This window comes from Micrasema longulum, unplaced genomic scaffold, assembly GCF_059751315.1.
Source record: "Micrasema longulum isolate JH-2025_06_02 unplaced genomic scaffold, ASM5975131v1 h1tg000624l, whole genome shotgun sequence".
Classification (NCBI taxonomy): domain Eukaryota; kingdom Metazoa; phylum Arthropoda; class Insecta; order Trichoptera; family Brachycentridae; genus Micrasema; species Micrasema longulum.
Window position 1 is genome coordinate 135,037 of NW_028277820.1, and position 27,137 is coordinate 162,173.

Below are 27,137 nucleotides of genomic sequence, written 5' to 3' on the forward strand. Positions count from 1 at the left end.
TTTTTTTCAAAACACGTAATTTCTTCATTTTTTATAACTTTCTTACATATTCTATTTTTTCCATCTGCTGGCAAGCCCCTAATAAAGAGACTTAGTAGGTTGTTTCTGTTTAAAAAATATTTACATATACCTATATAAAAAAAACAACAATAACACCGTTTTCAGAAAAAAAAGTGGTTACATAATAAAAAATAAATGAAAACTTTATAAATTAATCAACAAAAAAAAAACAATTTAAACAAGAACATGTGCTGTCCATCTATCAGATGATATCATCAACCTCTTAGACACTTCGCGACCAATTTCACCAAAGAACGCAGTCAATAACCTCTTTAGCTTGAAGATCTTATAACATTCGCGAGTATCTTTGGGCATCTCTAAGAGTCTGACTTCAGATAATATTATGGGAGAGATGCTTAAGAGTTCCAACAACTGGAACCCTATAAAAAACTGTACGGAGATGATAATGAAGAAAAAAAAAGACGACGAAACAAGAGAGCAGACTAAATAAATAAATAAAACAAACTGCAAAAGGTAAGACCGCAAGGTTAGAACCGAACGACAGAAGAGAAAAGGAGGAACCTAGGCCAGTCCATGATAGGTTTCCTTTTCACACAAAAAAAAAACGATTATTTTCCTTACCCGAGTCGTCATCGTGGCTAGATCTGAGATGAGAGCACATCGCTCGCAACTGCTTGTACACGTGCAGTATCTCGGAGGCCGGGGGTGGCTGGGGCTCGCCCCCCTCGTGACCGGTGCCCAGTTCGGCGTGCAGGGAGCGCCGGGGACCGAAGGGCCCGGAGCCCTGGGCCCCCATGAGCGAGGCCGGAGCTCCACCGAGCCGCTCGCTCAGGGTGAAGTTCTCTCTCTGGAGACGCTCCATGTCGGTGAAGGAGTTTTGGTATTTCAGTTCCTGGAATAAGCAAAAAACATAACATAATGAAGGTATTATTAAAACTAGATGGTTTTAATTTCTTATAGATGAAGAAATTATATATTTTGAACCGCTGCGCTGTCGGTTAAGAGATGAACATTAACAAAACCGAAATCATAAATCTATCTTACAGTAGTATCACAATGGATAATTGAAGCTGTTGAAGAATACGCCTATCTTGGACATTAGATCAAATAAGAAATGGAGAACTAGACAGCAGAAATATCCAGAAGAATTGGATTAGGTTAGGCAGCCTTTAGGAAAATAATGAGATATTTCCATGAATTTAAAGAGAAAAGTATTTGAAACATTTATCTTCCAGGGGCTTACGTATGGTCTAGAAACGATTACACTAAGTGCGAGGACCATACATAAACTGATATGTACACAACAATCTATGAGGTGAAAATTGATAGACGCAGGTCTGAGATATACAATTAGAAATGAAGAAATCAGGCGTCGGAATATCGTATTGCCAAACTGAAATGGCAATTGGTTGGTGATGTTGCCAGACAGGAAATGACAGATTGGCACACAGAATTCTCAAGTAGAGACTTGAGGACAGGAAAGAAGGCATTGCGCTATCACAGAAAAGTTGGGCTGATATTATTGTCCCAGTCGCAGGTGGCGGTCAGATAGGAAAAGCCTAAAAGAGAGCGGATAAAAAAATAGAAGAACTCTACATCCAGCATTGGAAAAATTGGCAAGAGGAAGGAAAAGATGAATCTCTACAATCTTTGGAGACCCGATAAGAGAGTTAACTCGATAAAATTAGTATTTTAATTCTCAAAAATTTCAGCTTGAATCTGCTGATGCTATCCAATGAACTTAAACGTTAAAAAACAGAAAACATTTTTTTTTTATGACCCTCGATTTTAATGAGATGATAAGCGATTTGCAAAGTTTTATATACTTTCAACTAGATTTACTATCAGAATATGTTATTTTTTGTATTTATACAATTTTCAATTGTCTTTGTTGATTACATAAACGCAAAATTCTAATTTTCTAATGAAATATTCGGGTTTACTGTATCGACAGATATCGGATTTTTTTAAAAACTATTTAGTGAAGAGTCTTAGTCCTTTAATAGTTTTTAAATATCATCAAAACACTCCCATTCGCACTGGATGTTGCATAAGGCACTACATTGGAAAACCCAATGCAGCGTACCTCGATCAACTGTTACATGAGGGTAAAGTGATCAGTCGAATACGGTACCAGTCCAGGAACAGTGAAATATGGCAGTGTTAAACCACCTTTAAAACAAATGTTTCACGTCGGCCCTGCCAGGAATCAAACCCGACACCTCAAATATGATTTACCATTCGCCGCGATTTTTACCTCAGAAGCCATCGAGTCGAAAACACTCCTTCCTAGAACCCTAGTTCTGGTTCTATTTCACACACAGAACTGTTTTATTTATCCGCCTGGGCACAGACATAATATGTTACCTCAACAAGAGTAAAATAGTGTAACATTATTCCACGAATCGATGCGACGGGTCAAGTTATTAATCTAACGGTATTGCTCGTAACTTATATTACATACCTTCTTAAATATAATAGAGTTAATGACTGACCTGTTCCCTTATGTGTCTCTCCAACATGGTGATTCTGTCGCTGGCTTCTTCTAACTGTCTCGCGAGGTCATCTCTGTCTGTTAGGGCACCCTGCAGCCGCCTCTCAAGTTCTGTTTTCTTATCGGATACTAGTTGCAATTCTTCTCTAAGGGCCTCCAAACTGCTCACATGGTCCTGAGGAAGAGAAAACAAAATGTTCAACGAAAAAACCTAGTTCATTGACACCATATCAGAAAAGCATCAATAAACATTACGTTAAGTATAGAAATTACCTACAATAAGTAAACAACCTTCTGCAACCGGCCGTTTACGAAATACGATGATAATACAGCATTTAATTTGAAGACAACTGTGGCGAACAGCTTTTTCAGTGACTATAAAATCGTATACGGGACCAGCACATTTGGCCAAATCTATCATACTTCCAGGTTTTAAGTGGGGAGCTTTAGTAGATAGCTGCTTTGCTCACTATCTTCTAGGCCTCAGACTCTCTAGCTTATTGAGTGCCACTTTGCCAGCCATTACAGTTCCTCTTTATACATCTTCATCAGCGTCAATGCAAATAACCTTCACGTCACGTTTACAGACATCTTTCTCAATTGCTAACTACCGCGGGATCTTTTGGCGTCACAAAGTACACAACCACCCAACAATTAAATGACATAAATAAACCCCAGGTACTTGTAGACACTCAACATTAAAATTACAAGATCCACAGCAAAAATATTTAAAAACTTAATGAATATACGAATGTAAGATACACGTTCTAAGAATTCCTAGGTCGATATGTAAACAGGTGGATAAAGTGCAAGAACGTCTTACAATAATAAATACTATTTTAGAAAGGACTATAAAACACTTGGGATTTCTATTATGGAAAAAATTTGAAGGTTTGTCCGAAAATAGTAATTGTATAGCAGAAACTTACAAAAATCTCATAAAAAAAGAAGGAACGAGACTAATACCATTTAACGCCCTCTTTAGTCAAATGAAATATATATTTTTACATTTGGGACTTTAAAGATTTAATTTCTTTGTAATTTATATTTATTTATTTAATTTATTATATATCCGGCCTAAGCCAATTACAACAGTTACATGATGAAACATAAATGAAGAAACTGAACAAAAAGAACATAAAACTTTGTAGCAAAGACAAAGAAGGGCAAAACAATAGTGGTATACAATATATTCATAAAAACGAAAGACATAGGACTTCGAGATAAACCATGCCAATCCAACTTCGTCCCACACTGTTTAATCGCGAAGAGATCTACGAAAAGCCGGAAGATCTATCCCAAATAATTCCAAGTCGTGTGATGAATTGACTAATCTACACATTCTGGATATTGGGGCATAAAAACAAAAGTTGCTCTTAGAAGATTTTATAAATAGCCGATTTTGAATTCTGGTGACACGGTTGGGAACATGAAAATAAATTGATTGCAACAGAGATGGGACATCCATTATAGCATTAAGTATTTTAAAAAAGGAATATAAGGCCCATCTCAGTTCTACGTCTCTCCAATGAAGACAGATTAAGAGATTGCTCTATTTCAAAATAGGAATAATTACCCCTTTGTAATCCGAGCAACCATTATACCAAAGTATCTAGTGTCAAAAATGTAAAAGAATTTTAGCTGTGGACATTCATGAGCATTGATTTTTAAATAGAAAAAAAGAAAACTTACTCAAGATATACCGGATTTTTAATGGAAATCAATAGCTGTAATGGCATTTTGTGTCCTATTTAATTTATTTAAATGTCGGTTCTATTCTTACCATATAAGATACGACCTCTTGTGATAACTACTTATGACTTATTTTATTATATAAATAAAACACGAGTGATACTTTAATCTACAAATTTGGAATATCCAGTGACCGGTTTCATCGCTTTCGCGACATCTTCGAGACTGGTCGAGACTTATGACTTATTCAAGAATGGATGTGACTCAGATATTTTCAGAAATGATAACCACATTTGAGCGAAAATATTCCCTTACAAAGGTGTTAAAATGGGCAGTGATAATATTTCTAAAATACCTGTAAGCTGGTCTTCCTCATTGAGCATTGGTCCCGGAGTCCTTGAAGCTGTGCGGTGAGTTGGATTTCTTGGTTGGAGGCTTCCTTCAGCTGTGCTGTTAGCCTACCGTTTTGTGAAGTTAATTCTGCTATTAAAGTAGTTTTTTCTCGTTCACTCTGGAAGAAAGAAAATTATGTTTTGAGATGGTATTTTCATAGTTCTACCGCAAGTACTGGTGGTTTAACTTAAGCTGGCGCGTTCAGACAACTCACACTAACGCGTTTAAAATCTACAGGATGTTGATTTTTTGAATTTTTTTTTATTCATTTACAATTTTAAAAAACCCGTTAGGGTTACATTAGAAATTTAATATTGTCTAGTCATTTTATGTCTCGTCTAGTCTAGTTAGTTCAGTCATCATGTGCTTTTTCAGATTGATTTTAAATTTGTCCCCAGTAAAAGTTTTCAAGTAGTAAGGTAAGTTGTTGTAGTGTTTAAGTCCATTATGTAGTATTTTTGACTGTCCTGGGTTTGTCTTTGCTTTTTCAATATGATAGTGTTGTTGTTGTCGGGTGTTATATTTGTGTATGTCAGCATTTTTGACTAATATTATGTCGTCGTCTTGTATGTTTCCCAGTGTTATTTTGTGCACAATTTTTAAAGTCTCAATTTTAGTCAAGTAGTTTATGTCAAACTGGTGTGTTTTTTTGTACAGTTCAGTCGTAGAGGTCAGGTAGGGTAGGTTGTATGTGAGTTTAAGAATTTTATTTTGTTGTCTTTGTATTCTCATTATGTCTGTCTTGTTACCAGTTCCCCAGAAGGCGATCACGTAACTCAATTTACTTTTGACATAGGCTTCGTACATCATATTTTTTTCCTTTCTCGGTATAAAATCTTTAATTTTGTAGAAGAGGCTATGTAGTGATGCCATTACTTTAGTGAGTCCGTCTAGGTGTTTTGTCCATTTTAATTGTCTGTTCAATGTGAGTCCTAGGTAAGTCACATGTTCTAGTTTTTTAAGAGTTTCGTTGTTTATTTTTATGTTCATGTTATGGTTCTTCTTTAAAAAACGTTGTATTAAATTTTAACCAAATGTGCTACCTTTTTTTAAAATTCGGTGTTAGATTAAAGGGTTGTGGAATACTGTTTTTAAAAATAAATTGAATTTAATATTATTTTAGTGTTACCAAAAACCCAATAAAAAGAAATAAATGGGTAGAAATTATAAGGAATTTAAGGAAAGAATCTGATTGAGATCCACAAAAATAAAGTCTTTTCATTTTTTTGCAAATGCATTCTCCTTGAATGCAACCCTCGTAGATCGACGAATAAAACATTTATGCTCCTAACTTTTTTTTTACATATTCTATATTTCTCTGAAAACCGCACGTAAATCAATTAAGCCGTTTAGGAGGAGTACGGTGACATCACACGTACAGAGGAATTATATATATATATAAATAAATATTAGTAACATTAAATTCAATTTTGACTAAACTCGGCTTCAAAATTAATCGACAGATCAGCTAGAATTCATAAGAAAGAGGCACCTGAGCTTTTCAAAAAGCAAGGGTGCCTGTCCGTAAATGCTATTCTATGACTGAAATTTGTTTCTAGATATCGGTTTGATAGTACCCACCAGAAAAGATATATACATTTGCATGATACAAGGCTGGCACAACGTGAAGGCTTGTCAGTACAGAGGTTTTTAAACAAGTATGGCCAAATAAAATTCCTATTATTTTCAATAAGATTCCTAAGCAGATCTTAAAAGAAAATGTTGACAAAACTTTTGAGAAAAAAATAATTCAATGGCTTATACGTAACAAGGATAATATTGATTATTTTTTTATGTGAACAGTCAACTATTTAATTTTTTGTAAATATAATTTGTGTAAAAAATACGTTTGCTTTTAGTTGTTAATAATGTTTATAAAACTTTTTAAATTTCAATAATTTCAATAACTTTTTTCGTTTTAAAGTAAGAGTAAGAAACCTGCTGACAAGCCGGTTTCGCGGTTTAGTGGGTTTCATTATTTTTCCTTTTGTATTTTCTGTTCATGTTTATCCATTTAAATAAAATAAAAAATAGCTCTGTTTGTGTCAACGACTAAGCGCTTGTTACCATGGTGATAATCGTTTGATATCGCGGGTACATAACCAAAGCTGGCCAACAAAATACTAATCGATAATAATATGTATGAGTGGGTATCACCTTCATTCTTTGCGTTGAATCATTATGTAAAGGTATTACGAAATCAATATCTATTTTCACTATTTTGTAAAAAGCTTAAATTATTAAGTAAGTAGAAGTCATAAACCCCTTTCAGTCGATACTGCTATAGGGCTACCGGTCCGGTCGTGATCGTGATCGCAAGAGTAACATACATAAAATCCACAGATGTACATATATGAAAAGTTGAATCAATTTATTTCACATTTGAATTTGTTGCAACAGAGAGGGAAAACATTTTCAAGAAGGAATTTCAATTTTTCAATTTCAATTTTATTTATTCATATATACCTATGTTCATAACAACATTAAATACCTCAATTCAAACATGTAGAAATAATAAAAATAATAAAGTAAAATTAAGTGTATATAAAAATAACTCATAAGTATACAAAATATCCAGATAATAACATGTTAAAAAAGTAAGAGAATCTTGTAACGAAAAACTGCCTCAGAGACGTGAAAAATGTCAATGTCAAAAGAAATGTTGTTCAACATAGAGATAGCCCTTCCAACAGGCATAACCAGTGGCATTGTTTGAATGAATATGAAGCCTAGGCATTTACAGGGCTTATAACCTGTCATTGGCTGGTTTAAGTGAGCACTTTACACACTATGTAACATTCATCATTTTGCATAGGTTTGAACATCGACATTTTATTATTATTTACTATCAATTTATTCATTCATTCAAAATTACACTCACTTAAATATTAATGAACTTATTAAAGCTTTTTAGGCTGGGTCCGTGTCAAGCCATAATAATTAACGATTAAAAATACATGGCAAAATTAATTTAATTAAATTTTAATGATATGTGATGCAATAGAATAACATTCTAGAAAAAGAAAGTGTAAATAATAAATACATTTCCTCAACTCTTCCATCTGTTGGCTTTTGTGAAGTAAAAGAGCTGAAACCTTTATCATGTGGGTAAGATTCATTCGGCTCAACCAATTTACCTACTAGGCAATTCAGCCGGATGCATCTCACCCACATGATAAAGGTTTCAGCCCTCTTACTTCACAAAAGTCAAGTTGGAAAAGTTGAGGAAATGTGGCTATTCAAACACAGGCAGAATGGTAAATGTTACACAGTGTGTAAAGTGATCACTAAAAAGGAATTTTTTAATTACTATAAAAAAATACCGTATTATCTTTTAGAGAATATTTTATTTTTTCTTTCTTATGTTACACAAAAATATTATAACTGTCTATTATTTATTAAAGGAGCAAAGATTCATTAACATTTTCTTGTATACCCACGAACAGGCCATGCCTTTGTGGGATTTTTTTGTTGACTATTTTTCTATTAATATGTATTTCATTGCTTTGTAATTATGCTTTATTTTTTTAATACTCTGTTTTATTATTATGTTTATTGTAAAAAAAACAAAAAACCCGCCAATGACAGGTCATAAGCCCTGTAAATGCCTCGATTTCCATATTACCTTCTCAAAAATGTTTTCCTTCTCTATTGCAACAAATTTTAATATGAACAACTCCCTAGAGAGAAAATCCAGCCAGTCTGCAGGCGTTTGGACATACTCAAAACATTGTTTAATTTTATCTTATCTTATTTTATTGTAATTGCATATTTTAATGTGTGTGTCTTTGCGCTTGTGAATGTGTGTATGAGGGTGCGGTATTTGGATGCGTTTGTAAAAAAAATGTATGTATCTATTAATATAATAATACGCACAAAGACATGCCCTATACAGTAAAATATTAAAAAAAGTTGTGACACATAAACGTACCCAGTTACCGAGTTATTTTATATATACCAGGGCTGCATTCAAGAAGCATGCATATGCTACTAAAATTTGAAGGATACTCATTTTTGGTATGCAAAAAAGTTTGTATTTTAACGTTACCAATTGACATTCGTTTTTGGTGGATCCTAATCAGATTCTTTCCTTAAATTCCTTATAATTTCGACCCATTTCTTTCTTTTCACTGGATTTTTAGGAATGCAAATATAATATTAAGGCACGTTTATTATAGTTTAAAAGGGTATTCCTATCAGTGCATCAATGTAACTAAGAAGAGCTTCGTGATTGCGCCGCTAGGCGTAGTTTGAAGTTTACAAAAAATATTTTTATATTTAAATATTAATTGTTTTAAGCTTTGTTAATTTATTTATTTAACATCTTATATACATATACAATTTATATACATATAAGGGCGGGCATATTGCTTTAAGGCACTTTCTTCCTACTTACCCAAACCGCTCGATTTGAGAAAATTATAAGTACATGGACATATTGAATTTTACGATTTTATATAAAATTGAAAACAAAGATTAAAAAAATAAAATAAATAACACTATACTATGAAGAGAGGAGAGGGGATTGGAAGGAAAGAAGAAGGATAAAGGAACAACTTAATTATTTAGATAGTGACATTTCAATCTTGACTCAAATGTAAATAAAGAAGGGGTGTCTCTATCATTAGTTGGTAGATTATTCCACAATCGAGCAGCTACTACTGTGAAAGAGGAGGCAACAAAAATAGGGCGATGAAAGGGTATTAAAAGGGTTCTCTCGTTACTAGAACGAAGAGATAGCCCGTGTTGTGATAGGGATTGGAAGAGCTCTCTCAGATAAACAGGTGAAATATGATTATTTAAAATATTGTGAAGAAGCGATAGAATGTGAATAGGCATTTTTGTTTCGATTCTAAACGTCACACCTGGCTGGCGGTCGAAGAACGACTAGATACGCGTCGGGTATGACTGAGCGTTTGGGCATGAGTTAAGGTCATCTTTTTAAAGGCTTAGGGCATGTCTATCTTTTAAAATGTCAATGTATGCATATTTATAGGGAAGGTGGTATAGGAGAAGGCTTGGTTTATCAAAACAAATAAAAACTTGATTGCTGAAAAATATGTTATGTTATCTCGTTCAAAACCTTTTAAAAAATATTTAAATGACATTTCTACTTGACATTGTTATCGTTGAAGTTTTATGCAAATATTCACACATATTTGGATCCTCCTCCATGAACGCTACAAATAGACAAATCGTGCATTCAAATCATGATAATATTATTTATTTGAATGGATCACGACTTGTCTATTTGTATCATCATTTATGGAGGAATATTAAAATACATGTTTTAGTGGTTAACTCAAAAATGCTGATTTTGAAGTTACCAGTTGTAGTCATTATCCCACGATATGATTTGAATGCATCACGACTTGTCTATTTGTAGCATTAATAGAAGAAGATAAGTTTATAGTGGTAACACAAAAATCCTGATTTTGAAGTTACCAGTTGTAGTCATTATCCCACGATATGATTTGAATGCATCACGACTTGTCTATTTGTAGCATTAATAGAAGAAGATAAGTTTATAGTGGTAACACAAAAATCCTGATTTTGAAGTTACCAGTTGTAGTCATTATCCCACGATATGATTTGAATGCATCACAACTTGTCTATTTGTAGCATTAATAGAAGAAGATAAGTTTATAGTGGTAACAAAAAAAATCCTGATTTTGAAGTTACCAGTTGTAGTCATTATCCCACGATATGATTTGAATGCATCACGACTTGTCTATTTGTAGCATTAATAGAAGAAGATAAGTTTATGATGGTAACACAAAAATGATGATTTTGAAGTAACGTAGTTATAGCATTAAGTCCACGGTATACGATTTCCTAAAAAAGTAAATACTGGAATTTCATACGGTAAATTCGACTTTACTTAATCGAGAAACTTTTGTAAATCTCTTTGCGTCTGCTTCTACATATTATTTTCATATATCTTAATTTCTTATTTTGTATAATGTTTGTTGTGTAATGTGGTTGAGGTTGATTATTTGCGTCTCAACTCAACCCAGGTCTTCGGTCGCATAGAGTTGGGACTTGTGAGAATTGTAAATAGAACATGGGTAAATAGATAAAAATAGTAAAAATAATATCCAATTATGACCGAAAGGCAGATCTCCATATATTATTGGGACCTTGACTTTTGTAAAGTCAAGACAGACTGGTTTAAACACACTGTAAATAAGATTTGACTACAGTATTGGCTTATATTAAAAATAATTTAAGGTCAAAGCCTTCAAGATTTATGTTCAGTAGTTAGAAAACAATATCCCTATACGAGTATTGTGAGATAATATTTTTTTTTTATGTGGCATAGTGAAGATAAAATAATGATAAGCTTTAGAGCAGAGGCCGATAAACTAGGTTTAGACAGAAAAAAACATTGAAATTTATTTCAACAGGGAGGGAAAACATTTTTAAGGGGGGAATACGGAAGTCTGGGTATTTAGTTTGGTTTAATATATACTTTACATAGGATTAATTGAATCACGTATAAAAGTCAATAAAATACAACCATATAATACAATAAACAATTAGTAAATTAAACTCAACAACACAATTTAAATCAACAAACAAATTTATATCAATAAACACGAATCTATTGCCAAGCTGCAAATATTCTTCAGAGTCTCTAGTAGCTTTTTCCAAACGGCCGGTGCTTGACAAAATCTTTATAACTCTTTGCTGGCAATGCCTGAATTTCAAGAAGTATACTTTTGTAGAATCGTATGCCGTTCAAGGCAAAATAATTATTAATTTACGGGGCTTATGAACGGGGTTACCAACCCTCACAGAATTCTCCCGGAAACATGCTTTCGATATTTTTAATCTCCCGGAAGCAGCTATGTCAAATCTCTGGGAATCGATTGCTGAAGGATGTATTTAGTTTGTTGCGAAAAGTTGGTGAGATTGTAGTAAGCAAAAAAAAAATGGATTACCAGTCGAGTAATTTTTTTAAAATATAAAAATGAATGCGGGAAAGAAATGAATAAAAAAATGTTACATTTATTAATCAATCTCAACAGCAAATGCCACGACTAAGTGTGTTTTTAACGTAGTAAATAAACCACCACTGTAATTGGGCCTCCTGGCCTGTTGTGGTGCAAAAATAAATAAATTTATATATTTTATTCAGATAATCTTGCTATCTATAAAAATAAAATTGCTATTAAGAAATGGATAGTGGAGGTGGGTTGCGCACGGATCGATGAGTGGATCGAGCCAAATAGGTAAAATTTGTGTACTGTATATGAAATTTGGTCTATAGGTCTACGTAAATTGGTTTTGTTTTTTTTAATGATTATTTTAGTTTATATTGCTTATTGTGTTAATGATAATTGGGTTTAATAGATTGATTACGTTTTTTTAAAATTATTATGTTAACTTTGTTAAATAACTAATTTAAGGCAGTTTTCACTTTTTGTAAAATGTTTCCCTCGGCACGGGACACCCCAGTGAGGGAACATTATTTATTCTGTATAAAAAAAGAAATACAAACACTGTAAAAGTATTAATAAATAATAATAATAAAAACAAATATAGGTATACAACATTACTACTAAATACAATATTATATAAATTCAATACATATTAACGTTTTCTATTACGTAAAAAAAAAACAATTCTTGTGTACCTACATAATGGGGAGTGTCGTCTTACAATAATTTAAATATTTTATTTTTAATTATTTATATTTTTAGGATAACATATAAATTGCAAAAATAACAAATGGTGTTTTTAATGAGTGCTACACAAAAAAGAATTATAAATATAACTTTTCACTTCTTTCTTAAATATGTTGTATTCCTCATTGCACTTTTTATTTTTTTTGTTCAATTAATCAAAGAAAAATATTCCTCTGTAAGTATAATGATGTGCTGTAGTTGTTTTTAATTTTGGAAATCAGATGTTACCATTTGTTCTAGGTCGCGTACTTACGTTTTGTGACATAGAAACAATACTATATACATTTTGTCTTTATGGATTTGAAGCAAAATGTCAGTAAGTCAAAATTGGACTAATGATTTACGAAAAATCAAAAAAACTAATTTAAAATATAGTCTTTTGTAAAAAAAACTGTGGCCGATCGGATAAAAAGGTAGAATTTTAAGGGAAAATCTGGGTTTTCACTAGTAAATTAGGTATTATTAATTATTTTATATTTATTTAAAAATAAATACATGTTTCAAATGAGGTAATTGTTTGTTTTTTACCTAATGTTCAAGTTAGCAACCCTATTCTTACGACTGGTTTTTAAAATATTTTTTTAAAGTTTTATTCATTTTAACAAATAAGTAACATACATAATTGTATTTTTGTTCCCGCAAAGCCGAAGCTTGTCTGCGGGTTACATTACATTTTTTTAAAAATTCATAAGTAAGTACATAGTTTAATAATAATTGAAGAATAAAATATAGTTATACACTTAAGTTTCACTTGCTGTTTAATAATTTTTTGACTATTTTTTAAAATGAAATTAGGTTTTTTTCTTCACCATTTTTAGCTGGTATTAAATTGTACAGTTTTGGTACTACACTACCCATTGTTCTGTCACCATAGTAGTTTTTCTGTCGTGGTACCATCAGCTGCTGTGCCGATACTTGTCGGGTCATGATCTGGTGGTTTATTTTGGATTTAAAATTGCAATCGAGGAAATGATCTGTCATTATCTTCTACTGACACTGTTTGTTAATTGGCAAAACGTTAACAAAATCAAATAATATTTTATTGTTGTCTTTTGCCTCATTCTTTATTTTTTACAGGAACGATAATTTTTAAAATTTGTACCTGTAAGTTCAAGACTCTATCCGTATAAGATTTAAAACTTAGTCCCCATATTCTTAATCCATATTGAATAATTGGGTCAACTAGCCCCAAGTAAACTAGTCTCAGCACTGGGTATGGTATGTATGGTTTTAAATGGTACATGTTAAGTAGGCAAACTCTTAGCTTATTGCAAACCGTTTTTATCTGTTCTTCCCAATTAAAAGTGGAATCTATAATAATACCTAAATACTTATATTTTGATACGTGATCTATTTTTGTGCATTTGCAGTCTTGTTGATTGATATGCAAGCATTCGTGAGTGTGTGCATATATTAACAAATCTTCTTTTGGTCTATTATATGCGGACGTAATGTGTAACGCTTTTGTTTTTATTATATTTGGCCATTTTACACACTGCGCAACATTCACCATTTTCCCTATGTTTGAATATCCACAACCCCTCAACCTATGACTTCTGTGAAGTAAAAGACTTGAAACGTTTTTAAATTACTCATACGTTTAACTTACAAATTATTTAGGCTTTGCAATGGCGTTAATTTTGCGAGAGGGGGAAAACTGTTTTGTGAAGGTTTCTCGCGAATTACATAAGAGGAAACAAAAAAGGTAAAATCTTTAACAAAGTACGCAAAGATATTTATTTACATTTTTTTGTTGAGTCACCTGGCAGAATGTTTACGGTTCGTCAGTTTTAAATCGAAAAAACCAGTGCTTGTAATCCGCTTACTTTTCAATCCAATTATGTAGCGGAGATTTGGACATTCTAGGCGAACAAGGTTAGAAAATGATTGACAAAGTAAGGAATATTATTGCATTGTCCTACTATTGGACATAGTAAAATAATATATTGGGGCCTTCTCATAAACTTTGTAAAAGTTACGCCTAGGCATAGAAGTAGAATACGGATGGGAATTTCATTCTTATTATTACCATACTACTATGCCTAGGCGTAACTTTATACCAGGTTTATAAGCAAGGCCCTACGTGTTAACATAAGGTTTGACCGTTTTTTTAAATTTAATTTTTGAAATTAAAAAAAAAAGAAATATTTGCGTTCTTATGATTTACCCAAATATTTAATTTTGAGGGCCAACTCACTTTTAGAAAATGGGAATCAAGTTGGGGTAGAGTGGGATTCGAACCACGGACCTTTGATCCGTGAGTCCGAGACACTAGCCACAGGACCACAACCCGATTCAATTTAATTAAAAATTTAAATCAATTAAAAAATGAAAAGTAAAACAAAATGGTAAAGGTCATTCGAAAGAAAATTTTCTGATCTACAAGATATTGTGTTTGCTTTTACGTTACACATATGATTTTATTTGATTACTAGCCTTTAAAATATAATGTCAAGTAGACGAAAGTGACTATTTTCGAAACCCCTTCTGTTCGCTTTCAATCGAAAGAATAAAGCTGTCAAAGCTGTTCGCGATGTTTACGAGGCATAGTGGTAAAATAAGGATGGGAAAACCACCCTTATTCTACCACTATAATAAGGATGGTATTCTCATTCGTATTCTACCACTATACCTAGGCGTAACTTTAAGTCCCTTAAATGAGTAAGGCCCTTAGAGTAATAATGTGCTACCGGTTGTAGAGCTGTCCATACGCACAAAAATTTATCTAAGATAAACAATCACGAAGTTAGCTATAGTTTGCAGTTAAACAATGGACCGTAGATACTCAGGTCGAGAATTTCCAAATTGGTATTAATTTGTATTGTAATTCCTTTTAAATATACCTACGTACTTATTTTTAAATATATTTATATTTTTTGTTGCAGGGTTATTTCAATTTATATTAATATAATTTTTATTTTATTATTAGGATAAGATAATTTCCACGTTATATATTAGCAAAGCCAAGCACAGCGAGAAAAGCGTCCTTTAAAAGGCTGTTGTTAAACTAAATAAAAAATTGCAACGCTTTTGTTCTATGCAATAGAGCGAAATGGCATCTCTATAAGCGGGCAACGCGTTATCACTCTGCGATGTAAGATAATAAATCTATCAAAGTATTGATTTGCTACATGTCAAAATGATATTCAGCAATGCAATAGTTTGAATAAAATTGACAATTACAGCCATCAATTGTTATTTTTGATAAAATCTAATCTAATCTAAACCTGTTATGTGAAATGACTGTGTTTGGGGGACTGAAGAATACAGTCATGTGTGTGAAATAGAAACAGAATCCAGGACAAGTGTTTTCGACTCGATGACTACTCTCAAGTGAAAACCCCTGAGTTAAGAAAAGTCCGTCTCGTAGAGATGTTGTTGGAGTGTTCGCTTACCATGCTTGAGTTCCTGGGGTCGATTCCTGGGAGAGTAAAAATGAAATATTTTTATTTATATCACTACAGAGATGGGTAGAATTTTTGTTTTCAAGATTATGAATATTCGAGCGTTTACAGGGCTTATGACCTGTCATAGGTTGGGTTCAAGTGGCCACTTTTATGTAGATACTACAACATTCCCCATTCCGCTTATTAGCGAATATCCATGTCGGTGACATTTTTGGTTTTTGTATATATATCATGAAACAAGGAAAGCTTTCGCTAGCGCGTTTGGAGCGCCATCTATGTATTTGATATTGAGGTTAAGTATTAAAGCAAATTACTTTATTTTTGTAGCTAAGACTCTATCCGAGTTAAATTAATTACTAGATATGGATATTCGCTAATAAGCGGAATGGGGAATGTTGTAGTATCTACATAAAAGTGGCCACTTGAACCCAACCTATGACAGGTCATAAGCCCTGTAAACGCTCGAATATCCATAATCTTGAAAACAAAAATTCTACCCATCTCTGTAGTGATATAAATAAAAATATACCTACTCCCCCTTGGGATAAAACCCAGAATTGTGTGTGTATAAATATGTAAATATATATACACATACCAAAAATAATATTGTGTAAAAATGAAATATTTGTTTATAAGGTAATTTTACATTGAAATATTTTACTCTCCCTGGATTGACCACTGAAACGTAAGACTGATCACCTTACCTTCAAGTATCACATGATCGAGATGCACTGCATGCAATTTTCTAATGCAGTGTCTTATGTGCCACCAGAAGTGGATTGGAATTTGATTTTTATTATTTTTATTTTTATTATTCATTCAAATTTATATACAAAAATTAACAATACCTGATAACATATAAATTAACTACAAAAACTATGCTACAAATTTGTACCATAGGAGAAATAAAAGCTTAAGACATTTTTACAAATAGTCTTGAATTTGGATGCGGAAGTCCTTTAATCGTCTTCTTCTGATGATGATGAATCTAATATTGCGTCCGGGCTGAGGAAAAATACAGTTTTGAGCGCGAAATAGAACCAGGACTCTGAACGATTCGAAACAGATCCTTAACATTGTGATGAACCTATCAGCAGCCATTAATTAGTCGATTCGTCAGACACTTTCTGTACAGAAAATGAAAGTTACAATCTAGGGCATAATGTTAGCGTATAGTGTTGCAAGGGAACATACCATAATGCGGGCGGTAGGAGATTATAATGACATAATTATTCAATTTTACGAATCTGTATGGAAGCGAAATATAGAATTGGAAAAACGGGAATTAAAGTAGGCTGAATGCTGTTGAAATTCGATCTTTGTGTTGTCAAACTTCATACGATACGTGCACAAATCGTCGGGATTGTAGAAAAACGACGGATGTGCGAAAAATGCGACATTGATTTTCTTTTATATTTCATATTGAAAAAAATACCTAAGGTATATTTTTTCCAGGTTTAAAAAAATAAATATAACGAACCCAAGAATCAAAAGGTATACTTTTTACTTTTGAAATTGTGACATTAAGCGTTGAATTTTTTTTTAAACCGTTCTCACGTGAAGTTAAAGAAAATCACATGTGTCATTATTTTACGATCCTGACGAAATGTTAGCCGTTAAGCATGGACTATATCTTCGTTTTAGCAATGAGAGAACCTTTTTATTACCCACTCACTGCTCTAATTTTTTTACAATGCTAATGTTGATGGATGCGGAAAACGAGAAAGACCGACAAAGACATTGAAACGTTACAAGATTTTTTCCTCAGTGGAAGGATGCAAGAATGTTTCTTAGCGGTTCAAAGGGCACCTAACTTACCTATGAATGAATAAAAAACATGCTTGCATCTTTTCACTGAGAAACGAATCTTGTAACCTTTCACTGGCGCCCAACGCGGAGCTCGTACCCAAAAAACTGAGATTAAGAGTTTCATGCTCTATCGAGTGAGTTTGCCGGGCTGTCGTATCTATGGTGACTAGATCATAGACTACTTCAGCAAAATGGACTAAAGCTAGGGTTTCCTAGGACAGCGGTGCCCGCATCTTAACGGCCGTAGTGAACGGTGATGCGGTGGACAGCCGTCGTAACGTCGACTTAAGAGTGGTTTCCTAGGGAAACGGTGTTAAATGGTGTTGATAACACCATTTTCCTAGGAAACCACACTCTAGTCACCGTTACGACGGCTATCTAACGCATCACCGTTCACTACGGCCGTTAAAATACGGGCACCGCTGTCCTAGGAAACCCTAGCTTAAGTTCTTGCACATTATGGGAATCCGGGGCAAGTTGTACGCACTTTATTAAGATCGTTTGTCTGGGATTACTTCCTGACAACATGGCATTGCCAAATCCAACCAATACTTAAAAATGGACATGTGAAAGGTCGGAATAATCGGCGTACGTGCATGATAAGATATATGAATGTAGAAGAAGCGAAGTATGTATGCGAAGGCACGGTGATACGTGTTCTATTATATCTGCCTATCTCTACGAGGAAACAACGTAATAGTTTGTTGACGAAGTAACAGTTGTGTTTCAAAATATTTTTTTTTTTAAAAAGGAATTTGAACAAATGAATGTAATATTTTATCTTTTATATTCCAAATTCTCTTCTCAAAACAATTCTCCGTCAATGCTTAAATATCTGTCACACTTGCATTATTTATAAAAATGTTGCACTTGTCCCAATAAGAATTATTTATTGCCAATTGACTAATTGTCCTAAGCGGGTCAGACATAAATAATAATTGAGATATTTAAAACTTCGGTTGACAGCACTAAGTTGTATAATAAATGGAAGCTTTACCTTCAGAAGTGGACGTAGTGAAATCGACAGTTCGCTTATTAACATTCAGTATTTTAATAAATAAAAAAACGAGATTAAAGAATGCAGTTCTCTACAAGGGCGTAGTCAGGAGGGCAAATTTTTAATGAAGTAATTAGTTGCAATGCTATTTATTTTTTTGGTCAACAAACAATGAATTAATATTTAAAATACAAGAATTACTTTTCATCGATTACGTAAATACTAATGAAATACACATTAAAATCAAATTAACATTTCCATTTAAGTTATTTGTTGACTTTTTTTGATTGAAATCCATTGGTTTTATATAAACTTATATTTAAATTCAAGTTGTTAATTTAAAGTACTTGATACGCTTCCACTTATTTATTTGTTCAATTAGCGCTTCCACACTCTAATGGGCATATTCAGAATGGTAAATATTACACAGGGTAAGGATCATTTATACAAAATTAACATTTATTTAAGTATGTGTTAAACATATAATACAAGTCGAGAGAGAATTTCGGTGATTTATTAAAGTCTCTCTGACCATACAATCTAAAATATGTATTTTTCAGAATACAGCCAGATCTTATATTTAATGATATCTCATGCAGCTTTGAATGTACGAGGTGAATTTTTTTTACAGCTATTATTAAATTAATTCATTTATAATATTAAAATGCTCATGCAACAATCCACTTTTTTTAAAAGAGAACTAGATTGCTAGAGGCATTAATCTTTTTATCAGCATCTATACCGCAAGATTTTTCTAGTGTTGTGTGTGCTTTCTGCAAATTGAGAAATGTCGTTTTTGTGATCAACACTATTTTCGGAAGGTGATTATTACACTTTTTGTATGTAAGCGGCCTGGCTGTTTTTAACAAAACATAGTACTGACCTAACTGCACCCGATAACACTAATATCTAATTTTTCCAAAATTGTGGACTGGCTGCTTTCTGCATTACTGCGTTCAATTGGGTTTCTTTAACTTGTGCAGCAGTTCTATCTCTTTCGGTTTGGCATTTGGCACATTTTTTCCTTTCCATTAGTTGTACAAAAGTTCAGCTTCGCTGGTGCAATACTATTACAACTTATGGATGTTAATGGCCAATAATTTTTCGATTGACTAAATGAGCCAGGAGGTGGCAGGCGTCCCACCCTCGCCCCACCATGGCTACGCCTATGGTTCTGTGTGTAAAATATAACCAGAATCCTAGACGAGTGTTTTCGACTTGATCGCGATGGCTACCACAGGTAAAAATTTCCTGAATCGACAAAAATCAAGTGTAGACATGGAAGTGTGGTGGAATACAGCATCTATAAACTTGTTGTACACTTAACATCAGACTTAAGGCTGCAGTCTGGTAAAACGCACACAAAATGAGGAAATCATACGATTTTTCCATTTTAAAACGAATGTTTTTTTTAATTGTTCAATAATAAAAAATAAAGAAACATAAATAAGATAAAAACAATAATTTTTAAAGGCATTTCTGTTAAAAAATATACTTAAAAATTTTATGCCCTTATCGGTACCGGTAAGGGCAGATATGAAGGTCATTTGTCAGTGTGTAATAAGTTTACGTTCCTTTAATTATGTTTATTTTATTACAATATCAACATTTTGAATTGGTCAAGTATATTATGAAAATCCCTCTCCTCCTCTCCTCCACTCCTCCACTCTATTTCCTCATCCTTTAACCTTCTTAAGAGCTCTTTTTTTTCTCATGTCTTATATAATATATTATTTTTCTCTTTACTATGTAACATGTTCTCTCATTATATTTGTGAAAAACTTTAACTGGATGTATGTACTATTTTTTTATATTTTATTTTCTTGTATAACAACTGTTGTTTTTCCTTAATAAATAAAAAAAAATAAAAATAAAAATAAAAAAAACGCAAATAAGATATTGTAATAAATTAAATAGTACAACCAAAATTATCTTCTTTAAAAAAAAAAGATTTTTAACTAAAATATTTCATTGACAAATCACAACAGGGATGGAGAATACCTTAGAAAAGGGAATATGGAAGTCTATGTATATACAGGTCTTATGACCTGTCATTGGCTGGTTTAGGTGGCCACTTTACACACTGTGTAACGTTCACCATTTTGCCTGTTTTAATATCCATATTTCTTCAATTTGTTGATTTAAGTGAAGTTAAAGAGCTGAAACCTTTATTGTTGTAAAAAGATTATTCTGACGGAATAATTTCACATACATGGAAGAAATGAAGAAATATGGATGTTTAAATATAGACGAAATGGTGAGTGTTACACAGTGTGTAAAGTGGCCACTTAAACCAGCCAATGACAGGTCATAAGCCCTCTAGATGCCTAGACTTCCATATTCCCTTTTCTAATGTATTATTCATCCCTGTTGTAATTTGTTAATCTTAATGACTTCCGAGGGGGTGAAATCCAGTCTTTTGTCTTCAAACATTTGGACATACTCAAATATTGTAATAAAATATTTCAACTAATGTATTTTAAAAGTATTACCGAAGGCATAATTTTACGTAGAAATGAAGAAAAACAAAAATGTATGTGATATAAAATGCTTGTATTTCTTTTCAAATACGAAAAATTAAAAATGTTTTGAGTATGTCCAAATGCTTGCAGACTGGCTGGCTGTTTGTAATTTTTCGAATGTATAAATAAATAGCTTTTTAATTTGTATTTATTTATAATAAATACATTCCAACATATTCAGTATCGTTATTTAATTAAGCTTTTCTGAAAATTACATAAATAATTCATACGTTTTATCTCAAGTTAATTCATAAATAATTAGCGTAATCGACGTTTTCTTGTCAAAGCAGTAAAACTACTGAGATATTATTACGTTTAAAAGGTATGTTAATTTTATCACCAGCAGTAAAATCAGTAGTAAAGCGTATTTATTCAATTATTTCTGTTTACGCCCAGTAAAACGTATAAAGTGAAGACACAGAAAAAGCCGAAAGAGTTATAATTTTACTAAAATATAAATAAAATAACTTTGTTTTAACGATGTATTATTTATTTGTTTACCGACCGGTTTCGAAATTAATGCGTGTTCGTTTATCGAAGTATTTATTTTTATTTATTTATTTATTCATTTAAAATTACAAAATTAAATATTTATGAACTTATTAAGGCTTTTTAGGCTATGCCCGTGTCAAGCCACAATAAATAACAATAAAAATACCTAGTAAAATTCATTAGATCAAATTATAATGAGATAGAATCACAATCTAGAAAAAAAGGTAAATGTATTAAATAATCTAATTCCAAAGAATACAATGCAAAAAAGATAATCAGAAATAATTTTTAAAATATAAATTATACAAATTAAGAATCAGACATAATCAAATATACAAAATAGTGGTATCATTAAAATCAACAAAATAATAGTAAAATATAGTAGTATTAAAAAATAAATAACACAAAATAAGCATAATTGAAAAATTGAAATATTTAAAAGCATAATTGAAACGATAATTGAGTTATGTTTCTAGAAATTCACTCAATTTTAGTAAGAAATATAAGGAATAGGAGCAATAAATCATATGCCAAATAATAGTACGTACTAAATTAAATTATACAAAAATACATAATAAGAAAAACATAAAAATTATCAATAAATATAAAAGCAAATAAAAGTAAAAGAGTATGGAAGGAAAGCAGATTTGTAAGTTTTTGCTAATTTCGTTGTGGAAGTATAGTGGAAAAGTTCAGCGCTAAGGGAAATTGGATACAAAAATGTATTCTTACGAGCGGTAAAAAATAGAGAATTAAATGGAACGGCGAAGTTTCTTGAAAATATAGGAAAAAAAAAATAAGTAAACTCGATAGCATATTAATTCTTAAAAGGCTGTGGTAAAAAATACTTGCACGCAGTGATGTAACATCGTGTTACCTTAAAAAAAGAGGGAATATTCTGAAGTTCAGACATTTGAAAGAAAAAAACACAGACGTGCTGTTTAATAACTCTTTTACCATTATTTAAACAAAATGAATTATAATTTAGCCCTGTTATTGCAAAATAAATTAAAAATCATAAATTCGCCATCCCATAACATAAGTGCACCCTCGCTCACTGCCGATAACCGACCGAATACACAAACACCGGCCACCCAACAACGTCTCTGTCTTCCTTGTTATGAGTTTTATCTTCGTGCTCTCTCTTATACAGATTTATTGCTGTATTGGCGTCACATTCATTCTTCGCATAGCAAGAATAAATAATATTTGTATTAAAGTCCTACATACTTATACAAATTGTGTATGTTGACTAGTGTGACATCACAGCCACACAAGAGTTAACAAATAAAAAAACCACCAAACGTTCTCATTGATGAATATAATATATTCCCCGCATCATTTTTTTTTCGGTTACGGAAATCTTCAATTAAATAAGTGGAAAAAGTTAGGATCTTATATATTTTTTTCATCGTTTTCCAGGGCTGCATTCATCGAGAATGTATATACAAAAAAATTGAAGGATGATATTTTTTTGTGCATAAACAAAGTTTGTTTTTGAATGTTTACAAACAACATTAGATGTTTCTGAATCCTAATAAGGTTATTTTCTTCAATTCCTTTTTTATATTTTCCATTCATTTATTTCTTTTTACTGGATTTTTGGAAAAAATGCTAAAATAATATTGACTGACAATCAATACATTTTTGGAAACCGCAATCGAATATAGTGCACCCCTGTTGGTGAGAAGAGCAGAGTTTTACATTTGCAAAAAGAATTCTATATTTGAAAAAAAATATTTTATGTTTTGGAATTCAAACATAAAACAGAACCTTAGTATTACCTAGTTAAATTCAATATTTGAAAATAATTATTTCATGCTTAGGAATTCAAACATAAAAAAATACCCAGGTACTTACTTAAATTCAATATTTAAAAATGAATTATTTTATGTTTTGGAATTCAAACATGAAAAAGTACCCTAGGTAGGTAGGTACTTACTTAAATTCAATATTTGAAAATGAATTATTTTAACTTCTGGAATTCAATCATAAACGAGTACCTAGGTATAACAAGTACTTTACACCTACTAATTACACTTTGTGTTCATTTCGTCTAAATTTAATTTTATTTGGGAAATCAACAGTTCTTCATACATATTTATAGCAAACAAACAGATATAGTGTATAAACTCAGAACTAATAACAGATTTCCACAAAGTATACAAATTTAGTAAAGAAAATATATTACATATTAAATAAATACATATAAGTTTATATATACAAAAATGTTATTTTCATGTACTCGTAAATATTTTTCAATAAACATAGAATTTTTAATTTTTTTAAAGAACAGTAAGTTATTGTAAATTGTGCGGGATTAGGATAAGGATGCTTGAAGAGAGGATAAGGAGGGGAAGGGAGATGTACGTATGTATGTTATTATTATAATGTCTACTAACTTACATAATGCATTTTTAGTGTAAATTTTAAATCTGACAGAGTGATGTTTGTGTAATCTATATCTTTAAATTTTGTATTGTACACTGAAAAAGTCGTACGAAAAAAAGCATTTTTAACATACGATGTTTTACTTATTGGTACATGAAACAGGTGGTACCGTCTATAAATCCTGGCTGGCACATGTATTGTTATTAAACTAAGTAGTTCTGTACAGTCAACTATTCCTGTCATAATTTTGTGAAGCAGTAGTTGGTCCGCACACCTGTGGTATTGTAGAGAAGTGATTCCATGGTAGGTGGAGGCAGTGAGAGTTGATACATAAGAAATACCGGTTTTGTATTCAAGGTACTTTATAAATTTGTTTTGAATATTTTCTATTCTTGTTATATATGTATGTATATGGCACACTGGGGATTCCATATCCGAGTATGTACTCAAATCTAGCAATAGCAAAGCATTGCCGAGTTTAGCTCGTATTGCATAAAAACGCACGTAGGCGCTTAAAGCGGGCGAACCAGTTTTTACCCTGTTTGACAAAAATAAAAAGATTAGATACACTTTCGAGAATCCTAAAGCCAGAAAACGTGCTAACTTGCGCAAATGGAGCGAATCGGAAGTAAGAAGCAGTAAGCAGTAAGCGGTAATGAGTAGCCGGAGAATGACTTGCGCTATCTTATTTCTTGCGCAATACTAAGCCCGCTTGTGTAACAATTTGGTGGATTTGCCATACTGATGGAAATTATTGCTATTTTTAATTATTCACGTTAACTTGCGAAATTAATTTAATTCACCATCATCATCATTCCAGGTCCGCTCTCTAGTTGGAGCATATGGTGTCCACCATGCGCGGTCCGTCCATAGAACGGATGGAACTGTTGGTTCCCTAAATTTTACCGCTAGAATATTTAAAAAATCTTAGTGATAATAATAAAAATATATATATACTATATTGTTTATTATAATGAACAAATATTAACAATGTTAATTTGTCGATCAATGCAACTAGATCTGTAACGGAGTCGACAGTCAATCTAATTTGTAAAAGTGACGAAGATACCCCCAGCGCACAACCATTCCCCGCTTCGGTTAGAAAAAAAAGTTAGAAGCATAAATCTTTTTTTCGTCGACCACCTACCAGGGTTGCATTCGAGAATGTATAGGTATACAAAAAAAATGAAGGATGTGTTTCATTCAATCAATGCACCCCTGTTGGCGAGAAGAGCCAAGTTTGACATTTGCAAAAAGAATTCTATATTTAAAAATGAATTATTTTATGTTTTGGAATGCAACTATAAACAAGTACCTAGGTACCCACTTAAATTCAATATTTGGAAATTGATAGTTTTTAGTTTTGGAATTCAATCATAAAAAAGTACGTAGGTACGTACTTTCAATGAAAAGTATTTTTCCAAGGTAATAGCAGGCAAGCCAACGTTCAGGCAGGACAGCGTCTGTCGGGTCCGCTAGCATGATATATTATTTAGGTATTACTATAACTAGAAGCATAAAATAAATAGTATAAATAAATACCATGACATGGTCATGCTCAGTAAGGTGTGCAAACAGAAAAAAATACACATAAATAAAATAAAAAAATCATAAATTAGCATGATGAGGTATATTTAGCAGTTTTTGTTGCTACTCTTAATTCATCGTGAATTCACGGTGCTAATGGGATTTAAATTATTTCATAATTAAAATTAACTAACTGCGGCAATTGGATCAAAAGTGCCTAAAATGGAAGACACTGCAAGAATTGAAAGACTATTTGAATATAACACAAGGTTATGTTACGATCTTCAAAACTAAAATCTTTTGATGGTTTATATTACGGCGAAGGCCAAACAATTTAAAATATAATTGTTATTAAAGATCCGCATTGTTATTACTAATAACATTTGATTTGGGGTTATGAATATTATTTCCAGATTCGATAAATTGAAGGTTGGCGCAAAGTAGGTCCGTTTGATCTTTAACAGAAGAAAAACACCAGTTTTTTTTTAGCCACCAAAGCCCAGTTACACCACAAAAAGTGAAGAGGATGCGGTATGACATTTGTTCTTACTAATGTTTTCCCGTATTTTCTTCCTGAATTTTGGCACTATAGCGATGATTATTTTACACACGTTTAAAATTCCCCATTGGTGTTTCCCTATTGCCTTTTTATTTAAAAAAAAGTATTTTACAGGAGCTAAAACCCATAGAATTAAGAATAGTCTAGTACCGCATACGCACATCAAACAGAAGGTGACTCAACTACTTATAAATGAGTAGGTTTACGTTTTGACCCATTAGTTTCATTTTAGACGTCGCTCAGTACGCAACTCCTGATTTGAATTCAACCATGCCGTGTTGTGTCCTTTTAAAGTGTAGAAATACTGCTGGGATCTTAAAGAAACAGGATGCAATCACATTTCATGTGTAATTAGCAAATGAATGTGTATATAACAAATGCATTACTTAAAAATTGAATTATTATTCCATCTGACAGATTGTTCAAAAAACAAAATGGAAATTTCGTTAGTGTTGCCAGGGTAGTAATTTTTTTTTACCCTACTTTGCTCATCTAATGAGAGAACTAATAAAAATTGGACCTCGGATTAAACAACGTCTGGACATTCGATCAAAATTATGTTGAACACATCAAATATTATTTAACATGATATAAAAATATCTGTTTTATGTAAAATAAAAATTGTTTTATATTTTAAGTTTATAGTTCATAAATTCAAATACTCTTATTAAATGACCCTTTACTTATCTACTCTGTTGTGTCAATCATTATTTCCGCGTGCACAATAAAACTTTAGAGAAATTAAGTGATTGCTTTTTTTTACCTTACATTTGTGTTATGTTTATATTTTTTCCCACCGTGAAATATTACGCGGCGATATCACGAATGCGCGCTGCGAAAGTAGGGCATAGCGGGGGAATTATTGGACACAGTCCGATGAATTCAAATATGATTCTACGCCCCTTCTGGACTATTCTTAATTCTATGCTAGAACCATTCAAAAATCTTTAAAAGCTCCTAGTTTTTCTGCCGTCTTCGGGCGTACGGTATACAATTTTAAAGTAATAATATGAAATACCGTCCAGTAAAAAAAATAATAGTTCAGTAATTCGTCGGTCTCGTGGTGTAATGGTCAGCGCGTTTGCCTACCACGCAAGAGATCTCGGGTTTGATTTCCGACAACTATCAAAAATCTAAATTTA

At 32.2% G+C, this 27,137-nt stretch overlaps 1 protein-coding gene across 1 annotated transcript in view; it reads right to left on the reverse strand.

The window, feature by feature from the left end:
• LOC148280055 (bicaudal D-related protein homolog) overlaps nt 1–27,137 on the reverse strand; it is a 217,914-nt gene that overhangs the window by 20,985 nt on the left and 169,792 nt on the right. The window contains exons 3-5 of the mRNA XM_088228990.1: nt 4,563–4,718; nt 2,517–2,690; nt 643–913 (exon numbers count right to left, since the gene is read on the reverse strand). Coding sequence (XP_088085116.1) covers nt 643–913; nt 2,517–2,690; nt 4,563–4,718 — 601 coding nt within the window. The remainder of the gene's footprint in view (nt 1–642; nt 914–2,516; nt 2,691–4,562; nt 4,719–27,137) is intronic.